This window comes from Nuphar pumila, chromosome 2 (genome assembly GCF_984573655.1).
Source record: "Nuphar pumila chromosome 2, dmNupPumi1.hap1.1, whole genome shotgun sequence".
Taxonomy (NCBI): domain Eukaryota; kingdom Viridiplantae; phylum Streptophyta; class Magnoliopsida; order Nymphaeales; family Nymphaeaceae; genus Nuphar; species Nuphar pumila.
The window spans coordinates 93296405-93309472 of NC_143250.1; the positions used below are offsets into that span (position 1 = coordinate 93296405).

At 39.8% G+C, this 13068-nt stretch overlaps 1 protein-coding gene and 1 long non-coding RNA gene across 2 annotated transcripts; both read left to right on the forward strand.

Annotated features, from left to right (window-relative positions):
* Window positions 1-12235: 12235 nt before the first annotated feature.
* LOC149846151 (uncharacterized) lies at window positions 12236-12698 on the forward strand. Its single transcript, XR_016430500.1, has 2 exons — window positions 12236-12511; window positions 12619-12698. It is a non-coding gene; the product is annotated as an uncharacterized LOC149846151 (long non-coding RNA).
* A 4-nt stretch (window positions 12699-12702) lies between these two features.
* Window positions 12703-13068, forward strand: LOC149846152 (GATA transcription factor 15-like). Its single transcript, XM_089990538.1, has 2 exons — window positions 12703-12783; window positions 12874-13068. Exons 1-2 carry the CDS (start codon window positions 12703-12705, stop codon window positions 13066-13068), a joined length of 276 nt encoding a protein of 91 aa, XP_089846664.1.

Below are 13068 nucleotides of genomic sequence, written 5' to 3' on the forward strand. Positions count from 1 at the left end.
ACCAGGTTAGGTTTTATCTTTTTTCATCCGATTAGGCCAAACCCGATTAAGTCAGACTTGATAATGCCTAGATCCAAACTGTTTACATCCCTAACCATATTACAAACTTCCAATGCAATCGTACTGAAGTTTGAACTTCTTCATTCCGGTCTTAATATTAATCACAGTTTGTCATAATTAATCCAAAATTAGTGATTCTTTCAGGTTAACTGCTTGTCAAATTCATATTTCTGGATATGAAAAGTGTAACTTTTTTTCTTAAATGGTTTACTCCTTTCCTATCAATACCACAATTGAGGAAAATACATTTCATCAAAAAATTGGGATTATGGAATGGCAAACATAATTCTTTTGGTTTTCAAATTAGATAAGTATTGGAAAGTTTCATGACAGAAAGAGTGATCCAGTAACAGTATGTATGACACTTTTTATGTTCTATTGTCTAGACACTAACACACTTCATATTTCACTACATGCGGACATGGTTCTATAAGATGTTCCTTCATAGATACATGACTACATATATTCAATATATTCACATTTTGAGTCTGTTTATTCTCCTATATCCACACTTAAATTGCATCTTTAATTTTCATCATGTGCATGTTACAGATTTGTGTATTTACAAAAAGTAGCATCGGAGAATCTCTCTTTAAAAAAAGAAAAACAGCATCACAGAAGTGAGTGTCAAAAAGTAGCATGAATCGAGATTGATTCTGGAAGTGATTGTGGAAGCGTGTAAAGTAAAATAAGAAACATGAAGCAAACAAACTAAAGACAAGTGGGAAGCAAATTTGGTATTATCAGCTCAAGCCAGATGTTCATTTATCCGCCAGATGAATCTGGTAAGGCTACAGAGTTATTGTTTTCTTCTATTTATGCATCTACCATTTTAAGCCTGACATTCAAGGATGATTCTTATATGTTGGGAGTATGCCTGCAGTTTGACTCATGGATTCTATTTCTCAATCCTTCATTAGTTTGGATTTTATGATTCGATATCAAGCCAAAGTTGACCGAACATACATGTTGGTCATTGGAAATATATACCATAACACCACCACAGGGTCACCTGCTTGGCCAACGGGGCGGTTCTGAGATGAAGGCACCGAATCAAAACCCACTGGTGCATGAGCATGTCTGTAGCTTTCAGAGGTGGGCCACGTAAGACAGGGTAGTCATGGAGCCCCCACCAGGGATTTTCTTAGCTTTGCCAAGTGTTCCTCGTCAACAAAAAAACCATATAAGTTAATCTGACATGGATCTGTCTCTGAACCCAAGAATTCTCTGGTTTTTGAAATCTGACACAATAGTTGTCGTCTCTCTTTGACATAATGGTATTGATCCAATAAAAAGTAGTTGGAAACAAATTTATAAAGGGATTAGTTTCAATACAATCCAAGATTAGAGGTCTGGCCACATAAGCCTATACCAAATCCAATCATACATCTTCATCTTATTTTCGGATCCATATGCAAGAAAATATGTTAATTTTAGATCCGAGGTTATGATCCAATCAACATCATGGCATCATGGTAACAATTCGTTAGCCCGGGAGCCAAAATCCAGCCACCATGATGATCCAGTTCCACTTCTGGCTGCAGCAGGTCAGGTCTGGATTGGGTTTGGATCAGACCTGGAAAGTTAGACCAAAATTCCAGCCCTTGATATTACTAAAAGTCAAACAACAAAGACGACTAAAAACAAGCCCCTTAGTGGAACCTGATCGTGATTTGACTTAAATCCAACTCAAACAAGTTTGTCCAAATAACCCAGCTCTGATAATATTACATCCTTTTCGTGATGTTTTAAGTTTTACACCTAGGGGTGCCTATGGATTGGATTTGGTTGGACTTCATATCCGAATCTGGCACAAATTTCTTGGATATAGATTTAATATAAGATCCAAATGTATATTCATATTGTATTCAAACTTGCATGATCGGATCTTTTGGATCAAACTAGAAATTTGGATCAGTTTCTATTAATCTAGATCTAAATACAGATGAAATCTGATCTGTTAGAACTTTTTACATGTGAAACTCTTCTTTTGCCGCAAGGTAGAAGAGGGTTTTACTGCAAAGTGGGCAGCAAGGACCTCAAGGGTTTTACCAACCAGAGGCCAGCTATAATGCGTAGGTACATAATCACTTTAGAACATGACCAAAATGAACTTTCGCTGTTTTCGCACTGGAGCGGCGACCTTTAGCGTAGCGGCAACTTTTGTTGCCGGTAAAGGTGTTATTTGGTGGAACCTCACAATGGACACTATGCACGAGTTTGTTCTGGTCATGTTCTAAAGTGATCATGCACCTACACATTTTCGTGTGTGTGTGTGTATATATATATATATATATATATATATATATATATATATATATATATATATATATATATATATATATATAAAAGCTCAATTTTGGATGCATGTACAACTCCGTTACACGGGATTGGGTTCAAAGTGGCATCAGCACTTGCTGAATATTCAAATTCGAATCTACTATGATCACTACAAGGAAATTGGGCATTACCAGAGATTTTGTCAGCCGGTAATAGTCTTCACTGGAAGATCATTCCATCAAATTATCTCTTATTAGCAACAAAGATATTAATGGATATGAATCCCCAAAAAAATTGAAAAATCACACTTGGAACACCGGACGTCAGGTGCAGGTTACAAACACAGTCCATGATAAAGAACTAGTAATTATGGTTCCAACACTTCGTCTCAAAGGCCCGTTTCCTCATGATAAATGGAAAAATTGAGGACTCCTAAAGGTTGTTCTCCTCAAGTTTAATGACGAATGGAACCATCTTCTCCTGATTACACAAGCAGGAGGACAAGAGGGAAGACAACCTAGCCCAAATGCATCTACATGAACAAGGATGCTGCTTTCCCTTTTGCTAGGCAACTAAGCAACTGGCCCCTACATGCAGGTACTCACCTAATTTAGGCTCCAGTAGAGGGCATTTTCCTAATCATCTTCAGCAAAATACAGTGAAGGAATTGTCTCCCTCTATGCTGAATCAGACAAGGTATCTTGAAATTAAATGTTTTATCAGACATTAAAGGAAAAAAAAAGAGACCGGCATAGGGAAACATCAGATAATGTTGTTCTCATGTCAAGGGCTAATCCAAGAGAAGTCCATTCCATAATTTATTTTTTGTTCAAACATAGGGAAAAAAAAGAAGAGTGATATAGGTGAAATGCAGGGCAGGAATGGAGCGAAAGGTAGAGATTGGATAACTTTGTTCCCACATGGCAAGTTCAAAACATAGCCAAGCCTATCCAAGACATTTTTTGCTCAAACATAAGCTCCTTTTTCTGAAGAAACAAACAAAATGGTAAAAAAAAAAACTTTTGGATGAAAACATAATGGATTTCATTTCTACCACTTGGGTCAGATATCAAGTCAAATATGCTTCTTGTAATTTGGAATTCTTGATAGAATGTCTTTTTGCAGTGAAATCAAACTTTCCAAATGTTGCAAAATATGCAAATTTTTGTTGCTGATTTGGCAAAGCATGCATGACCCACATTAAAAGGCAACAAGAAACATCCTAAAAATATGAACTCTGATTAGGTTTATGGTAACTGGTAAGCTAATAACTGACTGAATGTCACAGGCTGTGGGGTACGCTAAGGACTCTAAACACTCTTTTCGTATAGGAGATGCCAATGGCTCTAACAGTGATGCCTTAAGAAAGTTGATTCCCACTCTACTTCTGGGTTCACCTCTTGATCTTCCAATATTTCAATGAGACCCTTCCATCTTGGATTTCCTCGTCTTAACAAGGAGAGATGAATTGCATCAAACTTGCGTCATGCATGCCAATATCTCATATAGAAGAGATAAGAGGATAGTGTCATGTGCTCGGCGTGGTGAATAATCTATACATGCCAGATGATAATCATGTGGATAGCTAAGAAACTCATCCATGGGCTCTATATTCTATTGATGATCACATCCTAAGACGCCCCAATCCTTTAACATAAGAGTTGTATACACCCCAACAACGGGATTTACATATTTCTCAGGAGACACAGTTGTAATCACCCAAAGGTATTCACAATGGATTCTTAGGCAAATCTAAACATTTAACTGAAACCTTGTCTAAAAACATGGCTTTCAATTGCAAGAATACACACACAGAGATACTGTAAAATTGATGCACAAATAATCAATAATAGTAAGCAAAGCCAAACATGAACCAAAAAGCAGAGACAAAGATCTTGCAACTCAACAAATAATAATAAGAAAGACAACAAAGCAGTAATGTGCCTTCAACATAACCACATAGGACTTTTTTCAGAGAAAGCAGCATATTAGGCTCTCTATACCTTTATATTCATACCATAACCATGGTTATAATAATACCAAATAGCAGAGGCGTTTGCGTCAAGAGGTAAGATCCCCTAAATACTTGTACATGAGACACTTTTTCCAAACAACATAAGAAAATTATAAGGCCCATGACAGTAGACATAGATGGCAGCCTACAGTGAATGTTAAGAATAGGTGGGACCACGCAGCTGGCAGTTTCATATAGCAATCATATAAAATATGCGCAGAAAGCAGGCTAGAACACATCATAAGAACGTATGGTACATTCTCTTGCTATAAAAGCAAGCATGATGGAATTGTGTTAAATGCTCAAAACTATTAAGTGGAAATAAGGAAAAACTATAGCGTAACATCACCATGAACAAAATTATCCAAAATTTCTTTAAGTTTTTCTTGGTTAATAGTGAATAAAAAGAAAAACACAGCAAGCTAAGAAGCTAACGTCCTGAGCACAATCACGTCATTTCCATCAATAATCCAGCACAGTGATTGGTTATCTTACAAAGCATGTCCATGCTCGCAACAATCATACGCCAGCTAATCTCATCAGTAACTGGAATACAAAAGCTATAAGAAAATCCAACCACCGATATTAAAGAAAATGTATCATAATCAAGTACTACACTAATATCCATATGCAAAAGCCTATCTCCAATGTTAACCTGGAACAAATTGCTCACTGATGATTGCTTATTTCAAAATTTTGATCTAAAACTTTAAGTGTCATCAGGTTCTTTACCTGCTGGATCAAATTCAGGTTGTACATCACACATTTGCACACAAAAAAACAAGGAAATACTCACAGAAAAGGGAAAAAACAAAAAAGAGTGGGTAGAAATGCAAAATGCTCTAAATAAACTTGTAAATGAACACAAAAACATAATAATCAACAGTCACAAAACCCTAGTCTTACCAGCAAATGATCAGTTGTTTCTAATCTCACCGGTTCCTCCAGAAGACACCTCTACAGAGCTCGATCTCACTCACTTCAACTCAAACACAACAAAAAACAAGTGAAACATCACAAATTTGAACAAAAAAAATACTAACAGAAAAGGGGAAAACAAAAAGAGTGGGTAGAAATGCAAAATACACTAAATAAACTTGAAAATGAACAAAAATAATAATAATCAGCACAGTCATAAAACCCTGGGCTTACCAGCAAATGATCGGTTGTTTCTGGCTTCCTATTTCTTCTGATCTCACTGATTCTTCCTGTAGACACCTCTAGAAAGAACCTACAGAGAACGATCTCACTCACTTCACATCAAACACAACGAAATACAAATGACATTTGCAAAAAAAAACAAGAAAAATACAGAGGGCCAAAACTTCCTCAATATAGCAAATGCGCATCTCCAAACTCCAACAGCCTCAGCTTCTCCTCTCTATAGAATTCCCCCACCGATTGAGTGAAGCAAGAACCCTAGAGATGCATTTTCCTGGTGATCGGACTACTCAAAGGTACTTTCCGGCCACCGGCCAGCAAAAACCACAAGATTTTTATCCTCTCGACTCTAATGAGGACACTCGGATGAGAGAGAGAGACGAACACCAAAAAAAAAACATCGCCATTTAATAGAGCGTGTTATGTTGAATGGGCGAAAAACGAAAATTAATATCAAAAAGGGGGAGTGAGAAATCTGGCGCGTTTTTTTGGCGCGTTGTGGCCTATGCCGGCGATTATTTCCGTGGGTATATGTGTAAATGGGTCGTGTTTGACCTCGACCCGATCCGTACTAAACCCTAGGGTCAGGGTTATGTGATAAATAAGAAGGTTCGAACTTCGAATAGAATCAGGGTCGGACTTGAAGAGTAATATATGAAGTCGGGTATGGTTTGTGAACTTTTATACCAGAACGGAGCTCAACCCGAGTTCCGACTAAGATCCACAACTTTTTAATGTAAAAAGAATAAAAAAATATAAATTTAGTGGGTATAGTTCGAGTCCGTTTCATGTAATCCTTATAAGATCTGGGTATAATTTCTCTTATAATGGGTCTCACTGAACCCAAATCCAAACCTGAAACCAGCATCTGGGTCTGGTTTCACTTGAGTCCGAACCCAACCTGATCCGTTGACACCCCGATTTCGCTGATGATGCCCCGTCGGTAATACTTTTTTTGTAATGGATTTAGCCTGCATCTGATCCGTTTCCGCCCCAACTATCGGGTTCAAAAGGGTGTCACCTTGATTCCTGGCTAGGGATGTAAAAAGGTTCAGATTTGTGTCGGATGTAGCCAATACCAAATCCGACTAATTAACACTGGATCCGAAAAAATGCATATAACCGGAGTCCATTATGAAATCCTAATCCGAATTTCATTACCATTCGGATTCAATTTTCTTCACCAAATCCGACTAATTGCATTCAGAATCAGGTAAGATATTGTCCCGGCGCCATGACGTGTCAAGATGGTTCGGTTGAAACGCTAATTTCGCTTTAAGGGCAAAAAGAACAAATGGTTCGGGTCAGGATCCTTATCCGTCTGTAAAAAGGGTATCCTCGTAATTATGATAAAGTAGATCTAAGTCCAGATCCAAGAATAATGATCCACGTAAATCCGACGCGGAAACTCATTTGGGCCCTATTTTGTGATCAATATTGGAAAAACAAAGTATCAGATTCTGATCGAAGGTCGGATCTAATTCGATCCATTTTCACACAACCCTAGCGTGGGAACGGAACGACCCAAAGATAACCATCCAGATAAAGCCCAAACCTATTCGAAAGTGCATTTGGTCCCTGTTTTAGGATCCATATCCTAGGTTTGGGCCAAAGTTCAGACCTATTCCGAGTCCCTTTATGCCCGTACAAGTACAACTACAGCGTCGTAATGAAAAAGTGGTGATGGGTCAGACCCGGAACCCGAAACAAAAAGCGACTTAGGGTTTATAGTTTATACGACCGCCACCACCACCACGACTTTTAAGTAACGCTTTTAGTTTTGGCGGCACCACGTTTCTTGGGCAAAACTATGGACTAAGAAATTACGAGAAGGTCTTCCACAAATCAGTTAATGACAGATATCTCCCTTCCGAAAATGATGATCACGGTCATGGGCATTTTAGTCACTAAAATTTTTTTTCAGTAACGGGACGAGCCCAGCCGATTCCTTGTCTTCCCAATCATATCGGTTCGTGAGACACTTGAGTTGCTAACTGGATTCGGGTTGGGCCAATTTGGTCCGGTTTGAACTTGAATTACAGCTGAACGGGTTGGTCCAGCCCGGTGGCCCATTATCATTTGTGGTAGGGATGGCAGTGGACCGAGGCTGGGGGGGGACAAGGTCTCCACCCCTGCCCGTCCCAAAATTCTGCCCTCCAGGGTTTTGATTTTAACCTCCATCACTAATAGGCATTTTAGTTATTTTACTAACGTGGATCGGGGCGCAAGCGTAAGTACATCCTCGCACGGGTTTTGATTTGAACCTTCATACCCGCCTCCATCCTCGTTTCATGCGCTTCATCCCCAGTCCAAACAGGGCGAGGCGAGGCGAGGCGAGGCAGGGCCCCATTTCTTCCCGGTCCACTGCCATCCTTAATTTGTGGTGTTGAAAATGTTTGGACCAAAGGCCTGAGTTCAGCTAAATTGGGCTACAGCCCCAATATTGGTCCAGGTTGCCCGTAGCTACTGCTAACCAAGGTTGAGAAATGAGACGAGCAGCTCAGAATTTGAGCGCAGTGAGTCAAACTGTGAGCCAGCTCGTTCCGGTAATTGAGCCAAGCACGAACATAGCAAGCTCTACTCAACTCGAATAGGCTCGTTTTACTACAAAAAAAAAAGAGCCAGCTCCTGGACCAAGGCCAAGCAGGGTTATACCTTTAACGAGCCTAGCCCGAACAGCCGAAGCTAGGCTCATTTATGAGCCCAATTGCTAGGTGGTTGAAATTGTGTGTGGTTATCCACAAGATACGTGGAAATATTCTCAATTTGTCATTAAACTAAAAAATTGTTTTCTATTATGATGCATACCTTTTTTATTAATAAAATCTTTAAAAAAAAGTTTATTTCAGTTTTTAGATATTTTTTTAAAATAAGATGAGAGAGAATCATTTACGGTGGTTTGGACATATTCGACGAAGGCCTAATGATGCTCCAGTTAGAAGGATGGAGAAATGGGAAAACATATTAGTTAAAAGAGGTCGGGGTAGGCCTAGGAAGACATGGATGGAGGTGATAGGAAAGGATATGAATGCTTTGAACCTCACCGAGGACATGGCATTGGATAAAAATGAATGGAGGAGAAGGATTCGTGTGGAAGACCCAGAATGATTTTCTTTGTTGGTTCAAATTGACCCCAATTGTTTTGGGATGAAGGCGTAGTTGTAGTTGTAGTTGTAGTTGTAGTTGTTTGTTAGTTATTAGTAATTTTATTATTACAAACAATTTGCCTAGGTTGGGTAACGTTAATGCTCAATTTCAACTCTAAAGTGTCCTAAAAATTATATATTCCATTATTCGTCTAAACATACATACAAAATATTTGGATTTATCTGGTTTTGCTTAGATATTTGACAAAAACCAAAACCAAAACCCAAACCTGACCTTTCTTTTTAATTTTTACTAGGAGAAACAGCCTTAGGATTATAAACCTAGTCGCTCTGCTGGTTGTACTTACAATCGTTGTCCTAGCAGCGTAGAACTCCAAGGGCTTACCCCTCCCTCCCAGGAAACTGACCACATTACTGGATGCTGGACAGTTCAACTCGAGTAATATTCAAGTGGAGATTCATATACAACTCTGGTGCAATGTGACATAAATCTCGCTATAACATCCCGAGAAATTGCCTGAAAGTTTAAAATGGTAATTTCTCGTGAGATTTACAAAATATCGTGAGATTTATGAAAAAACATAAATACTATGAATTAAACATGTTATTTACGTTTTAAATAGCTATTTATCACAGAAAAAAACATTTATTATTTTTAAATATTTTTTATTAATATTTTCTCATAAAAAATATTTTTTTTATTTTTAATTAATTTTTTATTGCTGAGATTTTGCCGAAAAAATGCAAGATTTATGGATTTTTTTCATTTTCTTGGGAGTTTTTTAAAAACGAGAAATTGCCGATAAAAACGTTTGTCACTATGCTCTGGTGTGCAGGTTTGAACCAACTCGAGTCATATCCAGATCAAAACCCGATCCATTGACAGTTATATTAACCGAGTCATCCAATTTCTTATCGGAGTCGAACTGGTAGTATAGAATATCAAATGACCAAAAAGCCCTTTATCTTTCAATCTGGGCCTCTGTACAGAATTTTGTTAGGGTTTTGGAGGAGAGTCAAAAGGGCACCGAGATGCCTTCGATTTACATAATTCCCATTTCTGTGAACGGTGGAGATTTCTTCTTAATTTTAATTTATTAATTAATTTTTTTTTCCCATAAGACTTGACCATCAAAGAAAGAAACTCGCATGCTCTCCAAAATATCCCTAGGGGCAGTCCTCAAACCGCCGGTCCCCTTCATAATTACGTATGTATCAACGTGCTCCCCAACCGCCTCAAGGGGTAAATATAGAATTCCATTAAAAACAGAACGGTGCATTTTGTTGGCGTCCTATCCTATGCCCTTCGTTATCCAAAACTGAAAATGACATATTTGTCCCTTGCGTGCCTCGTTTCATTCGTTGAATTTTTTCTACATAAATGTCTCGTTTGGATTTTTTACCTTTTTTCGACACGTGTCATTCATCCATGGTGTACGGTTCGCTTTTTTACTGCTTTGTGGCACATCTATGCCCTCACTTTTGATTTTGCCATTTTCGTAATTACCTTTTATAGGAACGACCAAAGTGTCCTTTTATAGTTTGCAAGGCAGACGTCATCATTTCCCTTTTTACCCTCGTTCGCATCCCGGGTTAATATGCGAACCATAAACCGACTCGGATTCTATAATGTCACGAATCTCAAATCGGTTTCTGGTCAAGGTTCCATTCTCACACTCATCACCCCTTGTGTTATTAAGCTGATGCAAGGCGACAACCTGTGGGTGAGGGATAGGGATGGCAGTGGACCGGAGCAGGGGTGGGAGACTAGGTCTTCACCCCTGCCCTGTCTCAAAATCCTGCCGTCCATCCCTACATGGGTTTTGATTTTAACTTTCATCTCTGCCGTGTCTTCGATTCATGTTCTTTATCCCTGGTCCAAACGGGGCAAGGTCCAAACGGGGCAAGGCAGGGTAGAGCCCCATTTCTCTTCGATCCATTGCCATCCCTAAAAATGGATTGGAGATGGGGTGGGCCGGGCCGGGCCAGGGTGGGCCGGGCCGGGCCAGGGTGGGCCGGGTCGGGAGAAAGAATAAGTCCATCCCTGCACGGGTTTTGATTTCAACCTTCATCCCCGCCTTCATCCTCGTTTCATGTCCTCCATCCCTTGTTCAAACAAGGCGAGGCGGGGTCCCATTTTCTCTAAGTCCAGTGTCATCCCTAGCGAGGGATGCGCTACAGTTTTAAGTTGCTGAAGAAGCGATCGTAGGTTGGCAAGCACGGACCAGCATGACTAGGTCTCTTACTGTTCTTCGTGATAAAGAAAAAAGTTATAAGCGTTGTTTGAGAAAAATCTTGAAATTTTACCAACAGGGGCTCCGCTTGTCTGGTAGGAGCAGCTAGTGCACGCCACCTTGTTTTGGGATGTTTTAGGCTCAAAACCCAATGGTATTGTTGTATACCTGGTACGGGTCTACCTAATCTCAGCTTGCCTTTGAAAAAAAAAATCTTGAAATTGTACTAGCTTATTAAAAAACTGAAAATGTAAAAAAATAAGATTTTAAAAGGAGTTAACATAACCATTAAATTCCAAAATGTTGATCTGTCTAGGGCTTGAGGTGAAATGCTCGTGCTCGACTCGGCACGAAGACCTGGTCACACTGGCTCAGCCTGCCATACCTATGGTCGTGTTGGTAGCCTAAAACTCTGAGGGTAGGACCCTGCCCCGGTGCCTATGGTACGTGTTGGCTTGTACAGAGAGGCGATGCTCATGAGAATCGAACTTTGACTGCCGGTCTAGCAGCCAAGACTCCAACCCATTACGCTAGCCTCCCTTGGGGCTCGTTATAAAATAGTAAGTATAAATATAGTTTACATACATATTGTAAAATAGAGCAAGGGCTAAGGTGCTTGGGTTGCAAGAATGTTCAAATCCTATCTGCTTCCAGCTTTCGAACAATGTATTCAAGCAACTTTCAGGTTGGCCTGGTGGTTTAGTACAAATTTATGTTTCCAACCACAACACATCTTTTTTATAAACAAGTTAGCTTGAGCTAGTCATGAGTTCAAGCTCCGATCAAGTCGTCATTGTGACAAGCCACTTTTGAACAATGGATCATCAACCAAAACCACTGATTCATCGATTGGATCTGGGTCATCGACAGATGAACTTGTTACCCTTGCCACCAGATCGACAGAAGTGACTACTGGAATCGGATGGATCTGGTTCTTGGGCGGAATCAACAGGATCCAAGTCCTGACTCAGAGCAGTCTGATTCACCCATTGCAGAACCTAACCAATTCTATCAAGTTATCGCATGTAGAAAAGATGGCTTGTGAGGATCAACGCTCAGAGTCATAAGTCATGGGATATGTAGTATTGAAAACTGGATTGACCAACTGTGTTGGCTTGGACCAACCATGAACTACTCGGACTGGTTCAGAGATAATTATAATCCGAGACGAGACGAACCACTCTGGACTTCGAAATGTTGGTCTTTAGGCCTACTGCACCTGGATAAAAAGGTCAAAAAAAAAAAAAAAACTCCACCTAGTGCAGACTTGGGCAGCAAGCCTTCTCTAAATGGAACGTGTGTCTGTCTCAAATCACCTCCCTGTATAAATCCCATCTTGTCTTACCCCTACGCATTCTTTACTCACAAATGGTGCCGTAGAGTGATCTTGCTAAGATCTTTACCTCGACAACTTTTCTTTCACCAGAAATCTGTTTAGATCTGTTCTTTCAGAAAATTCCTCCTTGTTGGTACCGACTTAAAAAGAAGATCTTCTTTCAAGTCCATCGTGTAAAGAAATAATGTGATCTCCCCTCTCTGTTAGATACTCTACCTCCCCATTTTGAAAGTTGGTAGTTTCAGAGATGTTCCATCCATTTCTATCCTCCAAAGAGGAAGATCACAGTACCATAGATCTCAATCTTGATCCTAATGAGGTTGGTGTTTCCTATTTCTTGATTTTTGGTTATCTTTGAGTCTTGTTTCTGACTAACTTTTAGTGTAACAGGCCTTTTGAGTCTTTGACTCTTTTTTCTTTGATCAGGTACCTGGAACATCTGATTTCAAGGAAAAAACTGTTAGAAGGGAGGAGTTTTGGGGAGTGGAGAATAGGATTGATGGGCTGAAGATGAGTGGGGATTCTAGAGTTTGTGTGGATTGTCAGACTACAAAGACTCCCTTGTGGAGGAGTGGACCTCAGGGGCCTAAAGTATGTTGGTTGATTACAGGATTCTCTTCTTCTTTTCTGTTTGCATTTTCTTTCTTCTGCTTTTGATTGATTGTGGTGTGGTTTTTGCAGTCTCTGTGTAACGCTTGCGGGATTAGGTACAGGAAGAGGAGGAGGGCGGATGTTGCGTTTCAGAAGGAAGACAAAGAGAAGCAAGGGAGGAGGAAGAGTTTGGGGGTCCCTTTCAAGCTTAGGCTTCTAGGAAACGAGGAGGAAGAGGCCGCTGTCTTGTTAATGGCCCTCTCCTACAGCTCTGTGTATGCTTGA